Source organism: Malus sylvestris, chromosome 10 (genome assembly GCF_916048215.2).
Source record: "Malus sylvestris chromosome 10, drMalSylv7.2, whole genome shotgun sequence".
Taxonomy (NCBI): domain Eukaryota; kingdom Viridiplantae; phylum Streptophyta; class Magnoliopsida; order Rosales; family Rosaceae; genus Malus; species Malus sylvestris.
In genome coordinates, this window is record NC_062269.1 from 27,368,648 (window position 1) to 27,393,189 (window position 24,542).

At 39.5% G+C, this 24,542-nt stretch overlaps 4 protein-coding genes, 1 non-coding gene and 1 pseudogene across 7 annotated transcripts; 4 read left to right on the plus strand and 2 right to left on the minus strand.

Moving 5' to 3' along the window:
* The first annotated feature begins 787 nt into the window (after positions 1 to 787).
* LOC126587646 (uncharacterized) lies at positions 788 to 3,962 on the plus strand. Its single transcript, XM_050252735.1, has 2 exons — positions 788 to 1,453; positions 3,325 to 3,962. The coding sequence occupies exons 1-2, from the start codon at positions 1,168 to 1,170 to the stop codon at positions 3,693 to 3,695; spliced, it is 657 nt and encodes a 218-aa protein (XP_050108692.1). The 5' UTR covers positions 788 to 1,167; the 3' UTR covers positions 3,696 to 3,962.
* Positions 3,875 to 4,938, minus strand: LOC126587644 (putative pentatricopeptide repeat-containing protein At3g25060, mitochondrial; annotated as a pseudogene).
* Positions 4,939 to 6,048: 1,110 nt separating this feature from the next.
* On the plus strand, positions 6,049 to 7,135 carry LOC126584991 (methionine--tRNA ligase, cytoplasmic-like). The gene is made up of 2 exons (XM_050249377.1): positions 6,049 to 6,491; positions 6,765 to 7,135. Exons 1-2 carry the CDS (start codon positions 6,353 to 6,355, stop codon positions 6,914 to 6,916), a joined length of 291 nt encoding a protein of 96 aa, XP_050105334.1. The 5' UTR covers positions 6,049 to 6,352; the 3' UTR covers positions 6,917 to 7,135.
* A 6,163-nt stretch (positions 7,136 to 13,298) lies between these two features.
* LOC126584990 (probable methionine--tRNA ligase) lies at positions 13,299 to 14,644 on the plus strand. Of its 3 annotated transcripts, none has more exons than XM_050249374.1 (6): positions 13,299 to 13,442; positions 13,602 to 13,720; positions 13,816 to 13,881; positions 13,960 to 14,088; positions 14,181 to 14,316; positions 14,408 to 14,644. In XM_050249374.1, the coding sequence occupies exons 2-5, from the start codon at positions 13,712 to 13,714 to the stop codon at positions 14,286 to 14,288; spliced, it is 312 nt and encodes a 103-aa protein (XP_050105331.1). In that variant the 5' UTR covers positions 13,299 to 13,442; positions 13,602 to 13,711; the 3' UTR covers positions 14,289 to 14,316; positions 14,408 to 14,644. The 3 variants fall into 3 exon arrangements, with proteins under 3 accessions (XP_050105331.1, XP_050105332.1, XP_050105333.1); XM_050249375.1 differs by having other exon boundaries at positions 13,343 to 13,442; positions 14,181 to 14,319; positions 14,412 to 14,644; XM_050249376.1 differs by having other exon boundaries at positions 13,343 to 13,442; positions 14,412 to 14,644.
* A 225-nt stretch (positions 14,645 to 14,869) lies between these two features.
* Positions 14,870 to 14,942, minus strand: TRNAK-UUU (transfer RNA lysine (anticodon UUU)). The gene has a single exon. It is a non-coding gene; the product is annotated as a tRNA-Lys (tRNA).
* Positions 14,943 to 15,020: 78 nt separating this feature from the next.
* LOC126587100 (uncharacterized) lies at positions 15,021 to 20,443 on the plus strand. Its single transcript, XM_050252074.1, has 13 exons — positions 15,021 to 15,257; positions 15,347 to 16,019; positions 16,233 to 16,317; positions 16,438 to 16,527; positions 16,751 to 16,824; positions 16,962 to 17,046; positions 17,148 to 17,237; positions 18,182 to 18,312; positions 19,051 to 19,132; positions 19,242 to 19,289; positions 19,480 to 19,552; positions 19,666 to 19,769; positions 19,860 to 20,443. The coding sequence occupies exons 1-13, from the start codon at positions 15,095 to 15,097 to the stop codon at positions 19,977 to 19,979; spliced, it is 1,818 nt and encodes a 605-aa protein (XP_050108031.1). The 5' UTR covers positions 15,021 to 15,094; the 3' UTR covers positions 19,980 to 20,443.
* Positions 20,444 to 24,542: the final 4,099 nt, after the last annotated feature.

Below are 24,542 nucleotides of genomic sequence, written 5' to 3' on the forward strand. Positions count from 1 at the left end.
ACGCCTCGTCCCGTTCCGTCCCGTCCCGTCCCACGTACCAAACGCACCCTTAAAGAACTACAAATAGAAAAAGAACCCCCAACTATCTTACTTATTACATTTTGGTCTATTCCTAATACTTGTGATCATAACAAGCAAATTTTTCAAATGATGTAGCTGTGCATATCAGATGCCACCTAAGAAGGTATAAAAATGTGATATAAAAAAATGATATGAATATTATTACTCTTTTAACAATGTGATGGACATGTCCAAATCCACCGAAACTTCTACATGGACCCTCTTCTCTTGGATTTTCAAGGGAATACCAATATATGTGACAAATTTAGACCACAAAAAAAATCATATATGTGACAAAATAGTGGCTTGGTTGCATGTCAAAGTATTGGTTAGTTTTGCTTTTCTCAAAAAGGGGACCAGCTAAGATATTTTAGCCTTCTTCTAATTATTATTTTGTGATTTATTCATATTAAAAATTAAATTCAAAACGTACCGTATAAAATATAAGTATAAAATTTGTCATTAACCACCAACCATCCTGTGATGTTTATGCTTCAGTCGCAAGAAGTTCTCGGTTCTCAGTCTTCTCAATAGTCAAAGTCAAGCTGTTACAGTTTCTACCCACAAAAGCAAGTACAGTCAACATTCTAGCTACGGAGCAAAGAAAATAAGAAAACCATATTTTTATTTTTCGTTTTATTTTTATTTTGTGCCTTCAATTACACTTCAAGTTATTCGCTTTTGACTGTGCAAAACACTTTACTTTTGCATATAAACCAAATTACATCGCTTAGTTAGATAAAAAGTCACCAACAGTACCAAATTGGGTTTCTGCTGAAAGCTTCTTCCATTCGTACATTTCGCTAAAATGCATAGATCTGTGTCCTTAAACCCGCATTTTTGTCGATAAATCCAGCTTCTGGCAACTGGGTTTTCTATTTTCCTCCAAATATTATTACCCATCATCGAAAAATCGGATTTTTGGTCAGCAAGCTGTTGTTGCAGTGAGTTTTTATTGCTACAGTCGTGTCGGGAAGTTGCTTTTTCAAGTCCATGGATCTATGACTCTTCCTGCTCAGAAATGAAGCTGCTTTTCTGAGAAGCGGTTCCAATTCCATCACAAGCCGAGCAAAAAAGAACCAAAGCTTTTGGTGGAAGCAGATAAAGATGATTCAGCTGTTGTTCGTAGTGCTTTTCGCCGAGGGGGTAGTGGCGTTCCTTATGCTGGTGAAAATTGGGCCGTTGAGGGAGTTGGTGATAAGGAGCTTGGATCAGGTAAAAATGGGCAAGGGTCCAGCCACTGTAAAAACGATTGCAGGGACCATGTCTGTGATTTTAATCTCGAGCTTCATCAGCATTGTGAAGATCCAGAACAAAGGTGTGAAGCTTGGGACTATGTCGCCGATGGATCAGGTTCTGTGGAGGACCCACCTGCTTGAAGCTTCATTGATGGGTGTGTTTTCTGAATCCTGCTCTCTCTTTTTTCCTGGTAGTTTTGATTGCTGTGTTTTCTTACTGTTTAGGGTTTCTTCTCTTAGAACTTGATGAATGTTTTGCATTTCTAAGCTATGAGTTTTGCATTTCTAAGTTATGAGTTTTGTGTGTTAGTTTAGAATTCTGATTGAGTGTGTGGAGTATATGAGTACAGCAAGAAAAAGTAGAAGTGTAGTAACAAAATTAGTTTTGTTGGGTTCTGTTGAGAAAAAAGGATTGTTAGATGGATGAATCGCTCCCGAAAAGGGGAACCTATTGATTCTCTCCCAATTGGTTGGACCTTGATTCACCCTACGCTCTACAGATGTACCATCCAGTGATTAGGTGAATTGAAAGAATGGCTGTGTAAACTTGGTCTTGCTTCGTTGGGGACTTGGGGTACGTATAAAAAGATAGGCCCGAATAAGCCTGTTCTTTTGATCGGTGAAATGATAGAATCTGGTAAAAAAAGGTCTAGGAATTCGTCTACTAGTACGTTTTCAATACAGTTGTAGATTTATACGTGAGAATCTCTCATTAGAATGATAAAGCTTGATCCTATTCCATCCTAGCTTTGGGAACAGCAAAGGCATAAGAACAAGGAAACCGAAGCTTATACAGCAGCAACAACAACAACAATGCCTTGTCCCACATACCCACTAAGTGGGGTCGGCTGTATGAATCCTAGAATGCCATTGCACTCGGTTGTGTGCTAAGTCTTCCCAGTAATTGAAGCTTATACTCTCATAAATTATAATATAGCTTGGTCTTGACTTGAAATCATAGTAGCTCTCAAGATGATATGTTGTTTGTTTGCGAAAATCATATCGTTTGGGGGGAGGGGGGGAAAGAGTGTCAATAAAGTGTTTGAATACGTATGTGTTCTCTTTTCTTTTCCTTTTGCGTTCTCTTCTCTAACTAAAATTTAAGCTGTAGTTGGTAGGTAAGAATTTTATCCTATACTTCCACTTTATTAACCATCAGTCGAAATACGAAAGTTAAAGTATATGAATTTTTTTTTCTTTCTACATTGTTGAAACTTGTATCCAACCACTTAAGATATAAAATTTTGCCTTCAAAATGCATACGCTTTGGTAGTACGTTCGGATTTTCCTGTTTCAGTGAAATTAATTCCATTGATTTTTCTCATTTGCGGTAAACACCTGTACCTGTTAAAGTTATATCACTGTTTTTCATCTAATTTCCTCTGCACTAGCTTAATGATAATCAAGTATTTCCATGCATTTATCTTCTAGGATGTGATATGTATCATACTTATCTATGTGCCGCACAAGGAGTACTTTGGTGCAACTTGAATCATGAAGTTCGCCTAAGTTTTATCCTCATAATTTACAGTTTGACCATCATCAATGTAAGGAACTAAATCAGGGATGTTAATGACACGATATTATCCATTCATTAGTAAAAATTTCACTTTGGCTTCATAAGACCACCATCCGTCATATATGTGATTGGCTACAGGTTTCTTTCCTGTTCTCTCTTATGGTTAAATGATGCAAACCTGGCTTATGGTTGGACAGTTGGTGCATTATGTCCTTACATGGGAAGTTAGTAATCTGGTTTACAAGCCGCTCTTCATTCCTTGTGGTTGCTGCTAGTCCAGCCTCACTGGCCTTGTACACTCAGCAGTCACTTATCATGTTCTGAAGAAGACGTATTTACTTTTGCCCAAAAAGGGAATGCTTAAGTTGATTATATGGTCTTCTTGGGCGAGTGGAAGTAGTGATTCGTGTGCGGTGTCTGCTCTGTGATTAATGTCGGAACTTCTGTTTGTATTCCAGTGAATGATCCTTTCTATTCCTGATTGCCCGCATTTGATCGTACTTGCAGGTTTTACCCTATTTCTTGGATTCATAATTGATCGGATGCACCATTATCTCAGTAAGCTAATTGGATTGAGGGGTAGTGTGGGAGCTTCAAAAGAAGAACTTGACAGGCTTCAAAAAGAGACGATACAACTTAAAGAAAAGGAAGAGAAAGCTTCCCAAGAAGTCAAGCAGCTGCAAGCCAAAATCTCAACTCTAACAGAGGATTTGAAGAAGCTGAAATTGGAATGTGCGGACAAAGATAAAAGCGTTGAAACTGCCGAATGCCATGTTGCTTCCCTCCAGAAACAGGCTGCAGATCTACTTCTCGAATATGATCGCTTGTTGGAAGACAACCAAAATCTTCAGAATCAGTCTCTAGGTTATAGGAGCTGAGGTAATTTTGAAACACAGCCGCAACTCGAACTTTGAGAATTATTTTGCTTACAGGTGATGTTCTGGTCTAACATCTCCTGCCGGAAATGGTCATTATTTGGTCCTTCATGACGGAAAGGTGGTGGAGTATTTCATTTTTCCCGTTGGTGTTGAAAATTTTGTAATTCACTCTGTCCATCTTTTTGCTTTAGTTCATGATGCATTTGAATTTGTTAAAGCAATATGATAAATTGTCTTTGCTCGAAGGAATGTTCGAGTACATGTCAATGGCTGCAGTACCCAAAACTTCATCAAAATCAAGCCTTTTCAAGATATATGCATGTGTGGATTTGCCCAACTACAAAAGCCCTACTTGTGAACACACAATAAGTGCACTCACAAGAGACACCAAATCGGGTTCAAATCCGCTGCCCTGCATATCTACCAGCATTTCGAGTGCACGCCCTGCGAAACCATTTTGAGCAAAGCCGGAAATCAAAGCACCCCAAGAAATAGTATTCTTGCAAGGCATCATATCGAACACCTGAGAAGCTAGCTCCAAATGTCCGTTCTTCGCATACGTATGCACAAGGCTGGTTTGAACCATAACATCCACACGAAGACCTCTCCGAATCATAAACCCATGAACGGAAAGACTCAGTCTCAAGTCCCCAAGATTTGCACAAGCCTGCACCAACCCCATCAAATTCGATTCCCTCACGTTGCATGCCCTTAAACATCTCAACTGCTTCTATTGGCTTCCCAATCTGCACAAACCCTGTTAGAATTGTTGTCCAACAAACAAGGTCCTTTCTGGGCATCTTCTTTAATCCCAACACTGCTTCATCCATCTTCCCGCTCTTCGCGTACAAACTCAAAACGGATGATCCAACAAACACATCACATTCGTACCCGCAATCAACCGCCTTGTACCAAATTTCTTCACCATTTTCCAAGTCCAACGTGCTTGCGCACGCCTTAAGCGAGGATGCAGTAAAAGTCGAGCTGTCAGGTCTAACTCCATCCCCTACCATCTGACGATATAAGCTCCAAACTTCAGACGGGTAATCTTGCCGAGAATACGCGACTATCATGGCCTTCCATGCATTTACTCCTCGTATGATGCCATGAGCCGAGCACTGGAGCTTCCATCGGCGGTAATACTAATCAATATCATAAGAGCATGGACTTTGGCTATGGAGGTCTTATCGGTGCAGGATAAGAGGAGAGCTCTGAGGGGGGTTGACCATGGAAGTAACTGCATCTATGCATGGGAAGCTAAAACTTCAAACTCTGCTAATTGCTTACCAGGTTACTGTTTACAGCCGTTGCAAAAAGAGGGATGATTGTTTCCTACTTTTTTTTTTCAATTTTTTTGATTGTCTCCGACATATGTATATAACATCATTTTTTACCTTTCACACATCTTCTTAATTTCTGACCATCTTGGTCAAATAAATTGAAGAAAATCAAATTACATAAATTAATAAAGAGGGTGTAAAAAGTAAAAAATGTTGTGTGAATATCACACTCTATATTAAAATTTTCAATTCATGATATTCGAGCTCGTTATTTATGAAACTTAAAATTGAGACCTCTTATTTAGAGCATTTTCACCTGTTGGTGGAAGCCAAGGGTAAACGTAACAATATTGCCCTTCAACACAAAAAATCCTATCCAACAATCCAAGGGCAAGTAGTGGGTCAACCATTGCCAACCCACAAGCGGACCTACAATAGTACTATGTGCAAATTCACTAGACCGTAGTATTAAGTGCAAATTCTTACAATACTACTAGAGCTTTGGAGGTGGCCAAGAGAAGGTTGCAATGCCTCTGTGAGTTTTTCGGCTTCCAAAAGAGTGGACTGTCGTGACCAAGTCACCCGCTGATCTCATTTTAAAAAGAAAAATAAAAAAATTCTTACAACATAAACTATTTTACCATTATATTATCTAAATTAATTGTTTTTACATTGCAATGAGACATTTGGGATTTTGGTGATGGTAATTTGGATAAAAATTTGCATATGGTGTTTGAACTTTTTTTAATTTTTTAATTTTTTTATATGGTGTTTGAACTATCGAGGGCAAATTTGTTCTTGATCGAGCCATAAATTCTGTTTGGCTTAAATTTGTTTGGTTGGAATTAGGAATTCAAATTTGGTTGTCGTTACATCTAGAATTTGGTATCCTTGACAAAATCAAACCGACCATAGTTCAAATCCTTCCGCACCCTTTATGTTATCAAATTAAAATAATTCATTAATTTGGAAGGATTTCTTTTGCACTATTTGGGCTTTGTCGTAAGTTTATACAACTTATATTTTATTTGAAACCTGGGAATTAATAAAACATTTTGAGTTTGAACCAATTCACTGGGATTAAATTGTTTGACTCAAGAACTTGGTGCAGGGAGATAGAAACTAGAGGGTTCGTCTAAGAACTTGAATCTCCTTGGTGCTCTCGGTTCTCCTCCTTTTTATAGAAACATGACTCAAAAGAGTTTTCAGTTTCTTTGCTCCCAAGCAACCCCGATTCGTTTGAGCATAAACTTTGAAGAATTATTTAGTTTGACTTTTCTTCTCATCAGTCTTATGTGAATATTAAAGCTACCAACATTCTGTGAAGCCACAGCTCTGCACGCAGAACAAGCTCTTTGTGAGTACTCGGATCAAGCCATGGATGATCAATCAGACGGCAGAGAAGGCAACGCCGGAAAAAACCCGAAGCTGCCGGTCCCTGGGAAGCGCAACATCCTCATCACAAGCGCCTTGCCCTATGTCAATAACATCCCTCGCCTTGGCACCATCAGTGGCTGTAAGTATAATTCCCAACTATTTGCTCTCTCTTTGCTTGTTTTGGTTTCGGTCTGTATTATCTACTCAGATAATATTTGGCATCATTTTTGGTAAGGGGTTCGAGACCTCTTGGCACCATTTTTACAAGCAAGTTTCCTTCAAAAAATAAAAAATCAAAGAATACTTGGCTCATTACATGTATCCAGAAACTTTTTTCTTTTCGTGAATTTCATGACTAGGTTGTGCATATGTGTGAGACTTTGAGGTTTTATGAAAGATTAACGTGATGCAGGTGTTCTAAGTGCGGATGTTTACGATCGATATTGTCGCCTTCGCAGGTACATTGTGATATACATATGTGGGACTGATGAGTATGGGACTGCAACTGAGACAAAAGCTAAGGACGAAAATTGTACTCCACAGCAAATTTGTGACAAGTTGTGACAAAAGTTTGGAGGTTAGGCTTTTTCGGATAGTGAATAGCAGTATGAACTTTTTACTAATTATGGAGCTTAATTGGTTTTGTAGATATCAAGAAATTCATAAACAGGTCTACCAGTGGTTCGATATAAGTTTTGATAAATTCGGAACCACGTCAACTCCTCAACATACTGAAATTTGACAATCTATTTCCTAGAAACTTATGGAGAACGGATATTTTTCAAAAAACACAACTCAGCAGGTATATACGTATCACTTTCCTGCTTGTTTAAGTGAAAATTTTGTTTCTAAATTGTTTTGAATTTTGACATCCAGCTGTTTTGTGAAACATGCGATCATTTCTTGGCTGATCGGCTAGTGGAAGGCACTTGCCCAATGCTAGACTGCGGTTATGATTCTGCATGAGGAGATTGTTGTGTTTAGCTCATACATTTGTGAGTAATTATGAGTCGTGTGTTAACAACAATGAAGTGACCTGTGTTTGCTTTCGGTGGAAATATCACATGATGTGGGTTGCATGAAAGTTGCAGACAAATGCTGCAAAGTAAAAGCAAAAATTTGGTGGACATCATCATGAGTAAAGACATAATGATGATGTTTGTTTTTTGCTTTAATGATGATGCAAGACACAATGATGATGGCTATGATGGTTGGTTTTATATTGAGAAGGCTGAGTTAGAGAAGAGAGAGTGCATTCGGCTCTCTCCTGAGAAGGCATCAGGGAAGCATCCAAGGAGATGGTGAGAGCATTTGGCTCTACCATGGGAAATGTTGAACATTGGTTGAGAGAAAATCAAGAGAGCTAGAGTGAAAAGTATTCTAGTGAAAGAACTCTTGGGGTAGAGTGAGGCTCTTAGGAATATTCTATGAGTGGGCGTGCAAGGGATTCGGGATTGGGTTATGTTGATTTAACTCATGTGTACTTGTACTGTTATTCTCATAGTGAAGAGCAATATCTTTCCGGGGACGTAGGCAGGATTTTTGTTATGCTAGGATAACACCAAACCTTTTGGAACCAACTTTTGATAACCCACAGGAAATATATCAAATGAAATGCAAGAACAAAATATTAAAGACACCAAGATTTTAACGAGGTTCCTCAACAGTCAGTGTAACTGGAGTACGTCCTCGGAGCAGTAGGAGCTCACCCAATAATCCACTATCAACCAAATGGGAGTTTACAAAGTGTTGGCAATCTCACAACCCAAATAACCCAATACACCCAATAGCTCTCACACACCACAGAAACAAATAGAGAAAGAAATATAATGAATAATTTCTTCTCTATACATGTAGCTCAAAGCTATTACAACAATAACTATGATGGATGATTGCTAACCAAAAAGAAGAGCACCTTCTTCTTCTTTTCTGCTCTCAGTTTTCTGCTCTCTGCAACTCTCTTTGCTCTCTCAAAAATGGACTACTAAAACAGAAAATGGTGCACACTCCTTCCTCTCTCTTTCTCCCTTCCGTATGCTAACATTCATCCATCCTAAAACAACTAATAAACAAAACCAAAGTAAAGACATAATGATTACTTTACAAACATCATCATGACTTTCCTTTTTTCTTTTCAACAAACATAATCATGATGCCTTTCACCTTTTTTTCTTTTGGTTTGTTTATTAGGAAAGGTGATGGCCACTTGGCCACAATTCAACAATCTCCACCTAGGCCAAGTTCCGAAAACGCCATGATAAGCCAACCAACACAATTGACCCAAAAAATCACTCCCAAACACTAGCAAGAGAACAATTCATGTCAAGCCAAATGCTCCAAAAACTCCTACTGCTCAACGCCTTCTTTATATAGGCAAAATGTGAACCAAGTTCAAACAATGAACAAACTTGGCTACACCAACAACCTTAGTCAATATATCAGCGGGGTTGTCTTTAGTTGGAATCTTCTGAAGAATGATTTCTCCTTCACCAACAACTTCACGAACAAAGTGATAACGCACATCTATGTGCTTAGTCCTTACATGATGAACCTGATACTTAGCCAAATAAATGGCACTCTGACTATCACAATGTACCTCCACCTGTTTCTGATCAACCCCCAAATCTCTAATCAACCCATGTATCCAAATGGCCTCCTTTATAGCTTCAGCAACTGCCATATATTCAGCCTCTGTAGTAGACAATGCAACAGACGACTGCAAAATGGACCTCCAACAAACTGGCCATTTAGCCATAGTAAACACATAGCCTGTAGTAGACTTCCTTCCATCTAGATCACCTGCATAATCTGAATCAACATAACCAACTGCAAAATGACCAATACCAGAGTCATCTCTCTCAAAGCATAAACCAACATCTCGAGTACCATGGAGATACCTCAATATCCATTTAGCTGCTTGCCAATGCTCTTTACCTGGATTATGCATATATCGACTCACCATGCCAACTGCATGAGCAATATCCGGTCTAGAGCATACCATTGCATACATCAAACTACCAACCAAATTTGCATATGGTATATTTTTCATTTGCAGCTTCTCTTTATCAGTTTTAGGACACTGTAAAGAACTCAATTTAAAATGAGGAGCCAAAGGGGTACTAACCGGTTTGGTTGAATCATGAACTCCAAATTTCCGAATCAACTTTTCAAGATATTGTCTTTGATTCAAACTGACCAAACCCTTCTCTCTATCTCTAGTGATCTCCATGCCAAGGATCTTCTTCGCTTCACCAAGATCCTTCATCTCAAACTCATTCTTCATTTGCTTCTTCAATTTTTCAATCTCTTCAACATTCTTTGAGGCAATCAACATATCATCAACATATATCAACAAATAAATGAAAGACCCATCTTGCAACTTCTTGAAGTACACACAATGATCATATTGACTTCTAGAATAATTTTGGCCTCTCATAAATTTATCAAACCTCAAATACCATTGTCTTGGAGATTGCTTCAAGCCATAAAGTGATTTCTTCAATTTGCAAAACAAATTCTCCTTCCCTTTCACTATATACCCATCTGGTTGACACATATAGATCTCTTCATTCAAATCACCATGTAGGAAAGCCGTCTTCACATCGAGTTGCACAAGCTCAAGATCATATTGTGCAACAAGAGCTAACATAATACGAATTGAGGAGTGTTTCACAACCGGAGAAAATATTTCATTGTAGTCAATGCCCTCCTTTTGTGCATACCCTTTAGCAACTAATCTTGCTTTAAATCTCACATTGCTTTTCTCATCAGCATCTTCCTTCTTGGCATACACCCATTTGCAATCGATAGCTTTCTTGCCCTTAGGCAATTTAGCTAACTCCCAAGTCTTGTTCTTCAAGAGAGAATTCATCTCATAACCCATGGCATTGCACCACCTCTCATTTTCTTCACTCTCAATAGCTTCCTCAAAATTGGATGGAATCTCATAAGTGATAATAGGAAGAGCAAAAGAAACATAGTCACTATACCGAGCTGGCTTGGTAATTTGTCTCTTTCCTCTGTTCTTGGCAATAGACTCTTGAGGTGAAACTTCCTCTTCAACTTGAATAGAATCTTCAAGTTCAACTTCTTCAACATCCTCATGGTCTCCAACTTCTTCACTCGTAGTGGCTTCGACATCAGCGGAAATAGGATTTGAAGTACCAGAGGCAACTTTCTCAAGCTCCACCTGTTGGACATCTTTCACATTCTTCTCAGAGACTTTGTACATACTTTCTTCATCAAATGTCACATATCTGCTGATTACAAGTTTTTTCATCTCTGGGCACCACAACCTGTAACCTTTGACACCACTACTAAAACCAAGAAAGATAGCCTTTTTGGCTCTTGGATCAAGTTTATTTTCAGTCACATGAAAATAAGTAGGTGAACCAAAAATACGGATATAGTCATAATCAGAAGAAGGTTTTCCTGTCCATACCTCCATTGGTGTCTTACCCTGAACAGCAGCTGATGGTAACCGGTTGATGATGTGACATGCATAATTAATTGCTTCTGCCCAAAATGACTTGCTTAAACCTGACTGAGACAACATACATCTAACCTTCTCAAGCAAGGTTCGATTCAATATTTCTGCAACTCCATTTTGTTGTGGAGTTCCCCGAACACTAAAATGTCTCACAATTCCTTCATCTTTGCAAACTTTAAAGAAAGGGTCGGATGTGTATTCACCACCATTATCCGATCTCAAAATCTTAATCTTTCTCCCAGTCTGGTTCTCAACCATTTTCTTCCAACTCAAGAAAATGCTCAATACCTCACTCTTGTGCTTCATAGTGTAAACCCAAGACCTTCTTGAATAATCATCAACAAAGGTCACGAACCAATGTCTACCACTCAAAGAGGGAGTCTTTGTAGGACCCCAAACATCCGAATGCACATAATCAAGAATGCCCTTCGTCTGATGTACATCAGTACCAAACTTCACTCTAGTTTGCTTCCCTAAGACACAATGCTCGCATAAATCAAGCTTACAAGTCGTGACACCTTTTAGGAGACATTTTTTCACAAGCCCTTGTAGAGCTTTCTCACCGGCATGGCCTAATCTCATATGCCACAATCTAGTAGTATCTGAATCAGATGTGCCCATATTTTCAGAGACTACAGATGCTTCACCTGTCACAGTGCTTCCCTGCAATAAATACAAATGGCCACATCTAGGAGCTTTCATCACAACAAGTGCACTATAAGTAACTTTCAATGTTTGTCCATCTGAATGAAACCTGAAACCCTTGGATTCCAAAGTACCCAAAGAAATAAGATTTTTCTTCAAATTCAGTACATACCGAACACCTGTCAACTCTTTAACCATGCCATCATGCAACTTCAAACGAACTGTACCAATCCCTTTTGTTGTGCAAGGATTGTCATCTCCTATGAACACAACTCCACCATCAAACTCTTTCAAGCTTGAAAACCAATCCTTGTGAGGAGTCATATGATGAGTACAACCCGTATCCAACACCCACTTAGTAGCACAATCAAATGATGAGGAAGTGGTTAAAGCAAAATCAGAAAAATCTGTTTCAACCTCAGCAACATTAGCTTCAGCACTTTCTTTGCCTTTGGTCTTCAATTTAGGACAATCTTTTTTCCAATGGCCCTTATTACGACAAAAGGCACATTCATCCCTTTCCAAAGGTTTTCTACCTTTAGAGTTTCCTCTAGGTCGAGACTGTGATTTTTTCTTACTAGAAGATGATCTTCTCTCCGATGATCTACCTCTAACAAATAAAGCTTCAGAGGTACTATCATGATTTTTATCTCTATGCCTCATTTCATAATTCATCAAGGGATTTGACACATCTTCAAATTTCACAGTTTCTTTACCATGCATAATAGTGGTAACAAAATGCTCATAAGAGTCCGACAATGAATTCAACAATATTAAGGCCTTATCTTCATCCTTAATATCCTCATCTAAATTTAACAAGTCGGCAATCAACTTATTAAAAGCATCAAGGTGTCTAATCATTTTTGTACATTCTTTGTATTGGAAGCAGTAGAGCTTTTTCTTCAAGTGTAGCCGGTTCTCTGCACTCTTTGTCATATACTTGTCTTCCAATTTTTACCACAACACACTTGCTAATGTCTCCCGCATCACAAAATACTTCTGAGTTTTTGCAAGGCACAACCGAATTGAAGAGCAAGCCCACAAATTTAATTTCTCCCATTCCGGCTTCGATATAGCTTCCGGCTTTTCTCCCAAAGCGGCAAGTAGATCTTGTTGAGCCAACACATCTTTGACCTCACATTGCCACATCCCGAAGTTGTTTGTGCCATCAAACTTTTCCACTTCGAACTTTGCATTTTGCACCGTAGTTCTTTCTAACCCGGAGCTGCTTCCAAAAGGATTCTCATCTTGCCTGTCTGACATCTTTGTCAACTAGACAGTACCCAAGAGCAACCAGTGCTCTGATACCAATTGTTATGCTAGGATAGCACCAAACCTTTTGGAACCAACTCTTGATAACCCACAGGAAATATATCAAATGAAATGCAAGAACAAAATATTAAAGACACCAAGATTTTAACGAGGTTCCTCAATAGTCAGTGTAACTGGAGTACGTCATCGGAGCAGTAGGAGCTCACCCAATAATCCACTATCAACCAAATGGGAGTTTACAAAGTGTTGGCAATCTCACAACCCAAATAACCCAATACACCCAATAGCTCTCACACACCACAGAAACAAATAGAGAAAGAAATATAATGAATAATTTCTTCTCTATAAATGTAGCTCAAAGCTATTACAACAATAACTATGATGGATGATTGCTAACCAAAAAGAAGAGCACCTTCTTCTTCTTTTCTGCTCTCAGTTTTCTGCTCTCTGCAGCTCTCTTTGCTCTCTCAAAGATGGACTACTAAAACAGAAAATGGTGCACATTCCTTCCTCTCTCTTTCTCCCTTCCGTATGCTAACATTCATCCATCCTAAAACAACTAATAAACAAAACCAAAGTAAAGACATAATGATTCCAGGTTATGTTTCCATGTACGCTTCTTGGAACCGGAGAGAATTGGACACTGATGAAGAGCATTAGCGTTACAGAATACATGATGCATAAGTGCGTGAGAATATCTTCACAAAAGTTTGATTATTTAAAGTTTCAACTTATACTTCTGTTTCTATATTTAACGTTTTCATACCACAATCAAATTTATGTACTGTGGTCTGCTCTCTCTTGCATTTTGGCATTCATGTAAACTTTCACCTTTTCCTGCAGGACAAGGATATGGATCTATTATTCCTGATGCTTCTGGGGCGGAATCACATTCTTTGACGAAAATATTGGCAGAGAGAATCGGTATATATGTTGATCAATACATAGAAGCAATGGCGAAGGTGATTTATATCTGAAAACTAGTCTCTCAATTCCTTTCTGCACTATCTTGTTTTACTAAGAAGTTACATTATATCACAATCGGCGACATGTATAGGTCAAGCTAAAGCAAGCACTGAAAATTGCAATGAGCGTATCCAGTGAAGGCAATACATATTTACAAGTAAGCTCATAAAATCTCAGTTTTTCTTCTTCGAGTTATCAATCGTTCAAGAATAAAGGTTTCCAATATCTAATGCAGGAGAGCAAGTTCTGGCAACTATACAAACAGGATCAAGCTTCCTGCTCTCTTGTCATCAAAGCTTCCGCAGGACTCATTTACCTTCTTGCGTGCTTGCTGGAACCTTTCATGCCTTCATTTTCTCTCAAGGTACGGAAAATATGTCTTGCATCGATTATGACAAACAAAATATTTCACTCAATATTTACCACCTTGGTAATTTTGCTTTTCATGTCCAACAGGTGCTAAAACAGCTCAATTTGCCAACCGAAAATCAGTTTTTGCTTTGCGATAAGGATGTTGAAAGGGCAAGAAAGCCTTTGGATATTACCTGCTGTTCACAAGATTGAGACACCAGAGCCTTTGTTCAAAGAATTGGTAGTACATATTTCTTCATGTATAATCTTTTGTATCCATTTCTTCGGTTTTCGAAGTTTTTTATAATTGTTTTCGACTTCTTGTTTCGCATAAAGATGAAGATGTGGAGTTCTTTAGGAAGAAGTTTTCTGGAAGTCAAGCTGAAAGGGTTGCTAAGGGAGAAGCTGAAGCAAAGAAAATGGCTGAGAAATTGGATGAAACAAAAAATTGACTTCTGAATTGGAATGTTTGCAAAAACTGAGATTTTCTAGTATCCACACCAATGTATAATATACACTATATTTGTAGCCATTGAACTTTTTGCAGCATATTTTAAGGTTTTATTTAATCGGTGCATGCCATACAACGGAGCATAATAAAATTTTAAAGAAGATTTTTATAGTATACACTTCTAACACTTAATTTCGTACAATGCATGTCATGCACCGCACTTCTCTTAACAAAAAGAAGGCGAAACTAAGAGGGTTAAAATCACTAGGCAAATAAAAAGAGAGGAAACCACCAAATAAAAACTCGGAAAATAAAAAAATGAAATAAAAAAATGAAAAAGAAACGCCGTCTGTGGGAATCGAACCCACGACCACACGGTTAAAAGCCGTGCGCTCTACCGGCTGAGCTAAGACGGCCCTTGCGACTACACTTCTTAAAGTTATCAATTTAGACTGACGCGTTTGAGTTTACTTTACCTCCATTTCTGGACTCCCTATTGCTCGAATCCAGTAAACCAACAGCTCCAACTCCAAGTCAAGAGCTTCAGAGCTCCAGTGCCTCCACAACAATGGCAGAAATCACAGAACCTCTCCTCCCTCCCAGCGAAATCCCACAAACATCCAAACCGCAAGAGCCAGCCGATGACTTCGATCCCAAAACGATGCGCAAAGCCAAGCCAGGACTCAAGCGCCTGATCATCACCGTCTCGGTCCTCTTCTCCTTCATCCTAGGTCCTCTCTCTCTCTCTCTCTCTCTCTCTCTCTCTCTCCTCTTTTCTCTCTCTACAATTTCTGTTTGCTGATTTCTAACTTGATTGCAGGAATCCCATTGATATACAAATCCGTGGAAATCTACCGCGCGCCGTTGCCGTTTCGGGAAATCGATTCCCTCTCAGCTGAAATTGATTCCAATCCGCTTCTGTTCCCATGTCGTTTCCAAGCAATCTTCATCGGCTTCGACTGGGAATCCTCCATTACCCCTCTGGAATCTTCCATCCTCACCAAAATGACCAAATTTACCTCCCAGACCCCTCAATGCGGCACCTGTAGCCCCAACCACACGGTCTCGGTAGTCCTAGACTCCAATTCCAGCTGTCTGCAATCCCGAACCGGTCCGTGTTCGACGAAATGCGGCGCCTTTAAGGCCATTGATTTCGACGGCACCGATGAGGCGGTGGATGAGGCTCTGGAGTCTGTGTTTGGACGTTGTTCGGGTTCCGGTTCGGGTGGAGAGGTGTATAGTGTGGTGGTGGTGAATAGGGAACATGAGGTGAGAGCAGTGGTGGGGAAGTACAGGCACGCTTGGATTGCCGGCAGGGTTTCGGAGGCGGAGGCGGTGTCGAGGGCGGCGGAGATGTTTGCCAAAGTGTTTGTGAATGGCGGGAAGGAGGAAGGTTTGATTCAGGGGGAGTTTATGCCTGTTGGGGCTGATGGAATGGTTGTTCTTTCGTTTAATTTGCTGAATGCAGACCCTCGTGATTGGGTTTACGATTGGTATGGAGCTTCTTCATATGCTCATTGTTTCATAAATTATGGTGCTTTGACTACGAATGATGATTTTGTAATCTGAGTTGTGGTAAAATTTAAGTTGCATTTTCTGATAGATCATAGGTGATTATGATTTTGTATGTGTTTCAATATGCGTTGGAGTTAGCTCCAAATAGTAATCTTGAAGTATGCTCATTGTGCATTTGGTTAAACCTGTAGGGACTTTCAAACCGTAGACAAGACGTTGTTGGCCCCTATTATCGAGGCTATGAAACCTGTAGCAAACATAAGCGTGGAAAGTCAGGTCATTGACTTTATGTTTCTTTTGAAAATGATTATACCATCAAATTTTGTGGTATTAGATAATCTAGGTTGTCATCTTATCACATTGTGATCTGACTGTGTTGTTCTTTCCCTTGGGCAGGTGTTATATCATACGCCAAAGTCCTCATTGTCTTACTGGGATGACAAGTGGGAGAGCTACATCTTTAGTACCAAGGATCTACCTTTCTTTGTATGCTTCATAAGCCTCGTACTTCTAATGATATGATTGTTTACTAGAGAAAGAATCATATTACTTCTTACATTTTCTTTAAATTCCGAAGTGTGCGAGCACAAACATTAAGCGACCATTAGTATGCATGTGTACATATATTCCTATGTGTATTTGTATACAAACTTCTTAATGCTGAATTACTGTTATTATTTATGTTAACAGTCTCTGTTAAATTCCTTAGGTGAATTCAAATGAGTGGCACTTGGATACATCCATTGCAGCTGGTGGGAGGTCAAAGATGTTGCACTTTGTGGTGTATATTTCTAACTCAATCCTTTTTGCACTGCATAGTTGTATTTCGCCTTCCTCTTTCACAACTCCCAAAGTCAGTTTTTCCTTTCTTCCTTTCCCCCCATTCAATATGTTCATTTGCCCCTTCAATTTGTTGTCAGATATATACCGTCTGAAAAGGAGTGCCCTCTTCTCCTGCAGCTTCCAGATGGAGAGATTTCAAAGACAAATAGCTTTATATCTCCAGTTAGTTATCATGCCTTCACCATCTTTTAAATCTAGTGCTCTCTGATTTTGTCTAGTGAAATCTTTTGGTCTGACCGATTTTAAGGATTGCCCTGTTACAGATGTGGGGAGGCGTTATTGTTTTGAACCCCCAATCCTGTCAGAAGGATTCAGAAAGTAATCATCCTGCTAAGCATACAATTTCGCATCAGGTTAGGTGCTTTTTATTTAATAATGTGTCCAACCGTATGACTTGTCCATTTTTTTTAATATGGATTGTTACATTAAAAGTTCAAGTGCATCAAATTTTACCCACCTCTTTGAAATATTTCAAAAATGTTACTTGATTTTCTGCCATGTTGAATTGAAAGCTCAACATAGAAAATTTTTACTGAAGAAGAATATTGGAATACCAACTGGAGGAGATTAGGTCAGTGGTATTGGCAACATCACCCATCTAATTTCTTTTACTATGGTTCCCTAATTTTGATATTTAAGATGTTAAAGGCATGTGTAAGCTAATTGTACTTGTACATCTTAAGTTTCCTAATTCTAGCACATGAACAAAATTATTTCTCAAGAAAATGTTCAAAGCACACAAGGAAATGAATCATTTGCGCCCTATGAAAACAATGAATAGTATATATAAAAGACTATTGGTGTATGATAAGCAATATACACACGCAATTTATACATGCAGAAATACATAGGAAAATACATAATAGAATCTGTATGTAAGACAAATGAAGTAAGTCGATCAGGATCCCATCAACTTGCTAATCAACAGTCCCGTCATAAAGGTAAGTGATTGACTTTTGTATTAATTACATACATAGATGGGAATGTTAGAGTGCAGAAACTTTAATAGTACTGGCATTAGTATGATTACTTCGGTTTTGTTATATGCTATTTCTTTTTCTGGAAGTCATTTTTTTTGTTTGAGCCCATCAATTTTAGAAGTTGGCTGGCCACAGCGGATATGATTTTCAGATTTTATTTTCTATTCTATTCTATTGTTCACTTAAGTTTAAAAGAATATTATTTTTTAACTACTCAACGATTTTTTAACTCAAAATGACTAGAAGTCAATATTCTATTACTTCAGATGGGTTCTAGTTAATTTCTTAGAGATTGATGCATGCACATTTTGAAACAGGATCTTCAGAAGGTTTTTGAAGTTTTCATGGGGCAGTTCCGGCAACTTTTTGGTTTTAAATCTGATGACGTATATGTTGGTGCTTCAGGCACATCCAGCCTTTTAGCTAGTGAGAGAGGCTTCACGCTATGGTAAGAACATTCTGGATAATGTCATTTTAGAAACCTTGTGGTTTTAGAATTTTTCCTGCATGCATGCTTATAAAAATAGCGTGGTATTATCCACACACACTGCTCAAGTTTTGGCCGTCGGATCAAATGAATTGAAGAAGATTAAAGGACAGAAATTAACATGGGGTGTGTGGGAGTAAAAAGGGGTGTGGATAGCACCCGCCCTAAACATAACATGTGTTTGATTTGTTATGTGAAATTTGTGAAATAAGGATCGGACAGAGTAGATGAAGCTAAAGCTTATGGTTGGTTAACAAAAAGCTTTACAGTATGATAACAAGAGTATGATTAAAGTCATGTCAAAAACCTCATAGGCTTAGAAATTTTGCTGCATTCATGCTTATTGAAATAGTCATATCTGCATGATTTTCTTATGAAATTTATAAATCAAAGTTTCTGGTTATTTCAAACCCGCCAAAAAGAAAAGATCAGGCAAATTATGTGAAGTTGTCAGCTTCCACACACCAATTATTAGTGAACATTCTTTTCACAAATTGTTCAGCGTTACCAGTGCTGATGTAGGTACTCATGGACATAAAATGTATTGAGCTTCGAGGAAATGCTATCTTTTGTTTGTCTAGAACTTAGCTATTTACTGGAATCAATTTCTCAAGGGACAGATCTTGTTTCTTTTTGTTACATTCAGCAAAATGTCTTGTGCTCAATATGAGGGTATTCTTAGTGATCACTCTTCTGCAGGGAATTAGATGTCTTATCGCGGATGCATACGTGTTTTAATCTTCATTCTTGTGCTACAACCCTTGGATCTCTTTCCAGATTGGTATGTTTTGAGTTTGTTCTCTTGTCATTTACTTCTCTTGAGTTTAGGAACCTGTTTCTCTGATTCAGCCAGATTCCCTTGTATGAGAGTGACAAATTTTTCCATGCAGGTCCAATCATTGCCGAGGATGATCATCAAGGATGAGATTGGGAAGCAGGTGACTGATCAAGATGAATATCATCTATTGATCTTCTGTACATATTATTTGATGGAATGTGCTAAACCACTGATGGAATTAACTCTTCAACATTGCCAGTTTATTATTATGAACACTTGTGAATCTAATCTGTTTCTGAACATAGTAAGAGAATAAGTAATTTAATTTTATGGTCGGTGTACTTGAGCAGGTAAAGTATTCTCTGGAAGCAGCAAAATTGGCTCAAACTAATGCCTCACGCGGTGTTTATGATGTTTCAGCTGGTATGCTCATCCGTGGCTTTATTGACCATGGTTTACTTGTGGTTTTCAGTTGAACCATTTGTTGTTTATTCACGTTTTGTAAAAACTCAAACAGATAGGTGCTTTTTTGTCAGTATCTTCTAAGCAAGCAAGATCTCTAGCAGAGGATGCCTTCTTTCATCCATCAATTATGTCCGTTAGCTACTATTCATTCGAGCACTGCTTTGCCGTCTATTCGGTTTGTTGCCAAACCCTGTTTACATGGACACTAAAAATTTAAGTTTGATAAACAGCTATTCTCTTATGTATTAATGTGCTATGTGTACAGCCCTTCTTCCTGCCAGTTTCAATACACGTTCTCCTAGCAGCTCTACGAGAATGGAGAAGATACAAGCAAGAAAATAAGAAGTACTTAGCATGGAAGACCAAAGTGAACAAAGCATCTTGATCATAGTTGACATGAAGCACGGTTCTGTTACTTTGGCAGGAGCCAGAAGACATCCAAAAAGCAATTCAACTGTTGTGATATATGCGTGTTTCTTGCGGCCTTGGGGGGGTAGACCAAGTGATAAGGAAGGGAAGTATCAAAAGTTTTATGGTTTCGATAGGTTGCGGTTTGATACCTTTCCAATGTACCAAAAGATGAGCTTCTTGAGTACATGCTTTGGATTTAAATCCACGGTAGGATCGTTTTACTCATTTTTTTAGACATTGGCCAAAATGCTTACTGGATAAGCATATATATAGGTTTTATCTTTCCTGTTTTGTGTTGGTTTAAGCATTTCCTTGGTTATTTATTTAGGATGTAGCAGTGCTTTTGTTTTGCTAGAAGGATTAGGAGCCAGCTTAGTTCTGCACTGTAATTTCAAAAAATTCAGATTTATATCAATTGAACGATTCCTTTTTGTTGCTCGTTTGATTTGTATCTTGTAAAATAGGTTTTTTGATGCTCTCGTTCCAAGTCTAGTGGAAGGGGGCAGAGGCTTTAATTGGCCTCTGTCATTATTCCTGAAATTTAGTCCTCTCAAAATTTTGTTGTTCTAATGGTGTGAGAGGCAAGAGATGAAAAGTATAGGGCTTGTTTAGATGTGCTTCTAAAAGATTCAAAAGCTCTTTGTAATGAGTAAAGCACTTCCGTTTGAAAAACCGGTCGTTTGGCAAATATTTTAAAAGTGCTCTTTGTTGGAAATAGAAGTACTAAAAAATATTTTTCAAGAAACACATAAGAGGTGCTTCCTCCTAAAAGTGCTACACATGGTAAACAAAGGAAGCACTTTGCTCCTTTTAATGAAACTTTTTCAACTACAAAATTATCGTTATGTTTTAATGGGATTTGTTATTAGCACTTCAAAAATCTCATTTGGTACTCCAAACTTTCTATACAACAACAACAACAACAACAACAAAGCCTTTTCCCACTAAGTGGGGTCGGCTATATGAATCCTAGAACGCCATTGCGCTCGGTTTTGTGTCATGTCCTCCGTTAGATCCAAGTACTCTAAGTCTTTTCTTAGAGTCTCTTCCAAAGTTTTCCTAGGTCTTCCTCTACCCCTTCGGCCCTGAACCTCTGTCCAGTAGTGACATCTTCGAACCGGAGCGTCAGTAGGCCTTCTTTGCACATGTCCAAATCACCGGAACCGATTTTCTCTCATCTTTCCTTCAATTTCGGCTACTCCTACTTTACCTCGGATATCCTCATTCCCAATCTTATCCTTTCTCGTGTGCCCACACATCCCACGAAGCATCCTCATCTCCGCCACACCCATTTTTTGTACGTGTTGATGCTTCACCGCCCAACATTCTGTGCCATACAACATCGCTGACCTTATTGCCGTCCTATAAAATTTTCCCTTGAGCTTCAGTGACCTATGACGGTCACACAACACGCCGGATGCACTCTTACACTTCAACCATCCAGCTTGTATTCTATGGTTGAGATCTCAATCTAATTCTCCGTTCTCTTGCACGATAAATCTTAGGTAGCGAAAACGGTCGCTTTTTGTGATCTTCGCTAGATTGCTCCAGTCATTAGTATGGATAAGTATATAAATGGATAGAGATAGGAAAGCGAACACAAGATGTACGTGGTTCACCCAGATTGGCTACGTCCACGGAATAGAGGAGTTCTCATTAATTGTGAAGGGTTTACACAAGTACATAGGTTCAAGCTCTCATTTAGTGAGTACAAGTGAATGATTTAGTACAAATGACATTAGAATATTGTGGGAGAATGATCTCGTAATCACGAAACTTCTAAGTATCGGAGTGTGGTATCGTCTTGACATGCCTTATCTGTCTCATAGGTAGATGAGGCATCTTCTCTGGAAGTACTCTTCCTCCATCCAGGGGTGGTATCTTTAACTGGTGGAGATGCACAAGGTAATGTATCAATTTCACTTGAAGCTTACTTGTAGTTTCAGGCTTGGTCAAGCGCGATACAAACCATGTAGTAGGAGTCCCCCAAGTCGCCGAGCTAGGTGATCTGCTGAAAGAGGTGACAGACAAGGTAAGCAATCATAGCTCCGGCTGATTGTTCACAGTCTCCCTATCTTGCAGGCAACATGAAGGATAAAGAGAAGAAAATGAGAAGAGATGATATGGGATACTTTTGCTTTTGAAGAAGTAACTTTCCACAGGCTTATTCTTGAACTGAGCTGGAGGGTTTTCTGGTTTCCTCCAGAGTATAAGGCCGACTGAAGAATTTGAGGGTCAAAACAAGTCCATCAAATCTAGAGTACGTTCGACCCTGCTGATATGGGATACTTTTGCTTTGACAGAGTAATGGATGTATCGGCACGTGTGCTGTTACGCTTGTCTCCACATGCTTCCTTGTATCCTTCTCCCTTGCCCTATCTGTTCCTCAGGCAGATGCGGTATCTTCCCTGGAAGCATAAGATGTTGAAGATGAGTACTCGAGAGCAATGTCAGGTAAATAATCAGGTAAGGGGTTCCAGGCAGTCAGTTCCTGGCTGGAAGCTTGATTCCAAGTACTGACTGATTGCTCTCTTTCTCCTTGTCTTGCAGGTAAGAACAAGGTCAAAGGAAAAGACAGGGAAAAAGCATGATATGGGATACTCTTGCTTTTAACCCTGATGATATGAGATATTCTTGCTCTAGTATAGCTTGTTTGCAGAGGTATTATCGGGGGGAAAGAAAGCTGAATATTTCGAAAGGCTTCGTTGGGAGTGCCCTCTTAGATATGAGGAAGGGTTGAGCATTTTTGCAGGTCTGCCTGTCCGTTGGGGATGGAGGTCGACATATATAGGAGTCTCCTTAACAACAAGTAGTAATGCTATTCCTTTACCCTACTTGGTCATAGCACGGTAGTGGGAGCTGCCAGCTTCACATGTTTTAACGCTATCAGAGCACTTTGAAAAAGTGGTTTGTGGTATCTGGAAAGCTGATGTTGCGTGTGAAGATTACAGACAGCTTTATCCAAGGGGATCCGGCTCTTGAAGTTGGGAAAGTGTTGCCTCTTCGGTTTTCGAACAAGCAATCCTATCGGGGATCTGGCTCTCGAGATTCGGAGAACGATGCCTCTTCGATTTTTGAGAAAGCAATCATGCTGGGGGTCTGGCTCTCGAGATTCGGAGAGCGGTGTCTCTTCGATTTTTGAGAAAGTAATCATGTTGGGAGTCTGGCTCTCGAGATTCGGAGGGCGGTGCCTCTTCGATTTTGGAGCAAGCAATCTTGTTGGGAGTGTTTTCTCGAATGTGAGTAAAGGTTGGGTATGTTTGCTAGTCTACCTTGCCACGAAGCACAGAGGTTGACACACAGGGACTTTCCAATTATCTAGCAATGGTACTGTTCTTTTACCCTCTTCGATTTTTGAGAAAGTAGTCATGTTGGGAGTCTGGCTCTCGAGATTCGGAGGACGGTGCCTCTTCGATTTTGGAGCAAGCAATCTTGTTGGGAGTGTTTTCTCGAATGTGATTAAAGGTTGGGCATGTTTGCTAGTCTACCTTGGCACGAAGCACAGAGGTTGACACACAGGGACTTTCCAATTATCCAGCAGTGGTACTGTTCCTTTACCCTTGTGGGTAATAATATGGTAGCTAGACCTTCAAAATTTATGTGTCTAAACTTTGTTAATGTTGTTTCTTTGCTATTCTTTTACCCTTCTTGGTCAGAGCGATGTAGTGGGAGCTGCAAGCTTCACGTGTTCAACTTTGGCAGAGAACTTTGGCAAAGTTATCTGTGGTACCCATGAGCTACTGTTGCGTGTGGGAAGTGGGTGATTGAACAGTACGACTCATGTGCTTTCTACTTCACCAGAAGTCTTCGACCGAATGCCCATAATTTCCGCAAAGCTGAGTGTGCGTGTGACAGGTGCTGACAAGGCTGGACAAGTAGGTGCCTCTTCGATTTCTGAGATCGGCCTTCGTGGTCTCTGAGCAGCCCAGCTTTTGAGAAAGCAAGCGCCTCTTCGATTTCTGAGATCGACCTTCGTGGTCTTTGCGCAGCCCAGCTTTTGAGAAAGCAAACGCCTCTTCGATTTCTGAGATCGACCCTCGTGGTATCTGAGCAGCCTTGCTTTTGAGAAAGCAAACGCCTCTTCGATTTCTGAAGCTCCGTCGAGTGCAGATTTTTATAGAGGCTGGCATTAAGTTCCAAAGCACACTTGAATCTCCACCAGTAGAAGCTCCATTCTTGCACTTCTAAGATCTTGATTTGTCCGACCTCTTCTCTCTTCAACACCTTTGAAAATGTCTGGCCCCTCTGACCGTCGTTTTGACTTGAACCTTGTTGAAGAGGCAGCCCCGCCTTCTCCTGACAACATATGGCGTCCATCCTTCGTCTCCCCTACTGGTCCTCTTACCGTTGGGGATTCCGTGATGAAGAATGATATGACCGCTGCGATGGTGGCCAGGAACCTTCTCACTCCCAAAGATAACAGACTACTTTCCAAACGGTCTGATGAGTTAGCTGTTAAGGATTCTCTGGCTCTCAGTGTTCAGTGTGCAGGTTCTGTGTCTAATATGGCCCAACGCCTATTTGCTCGAACCCGCCA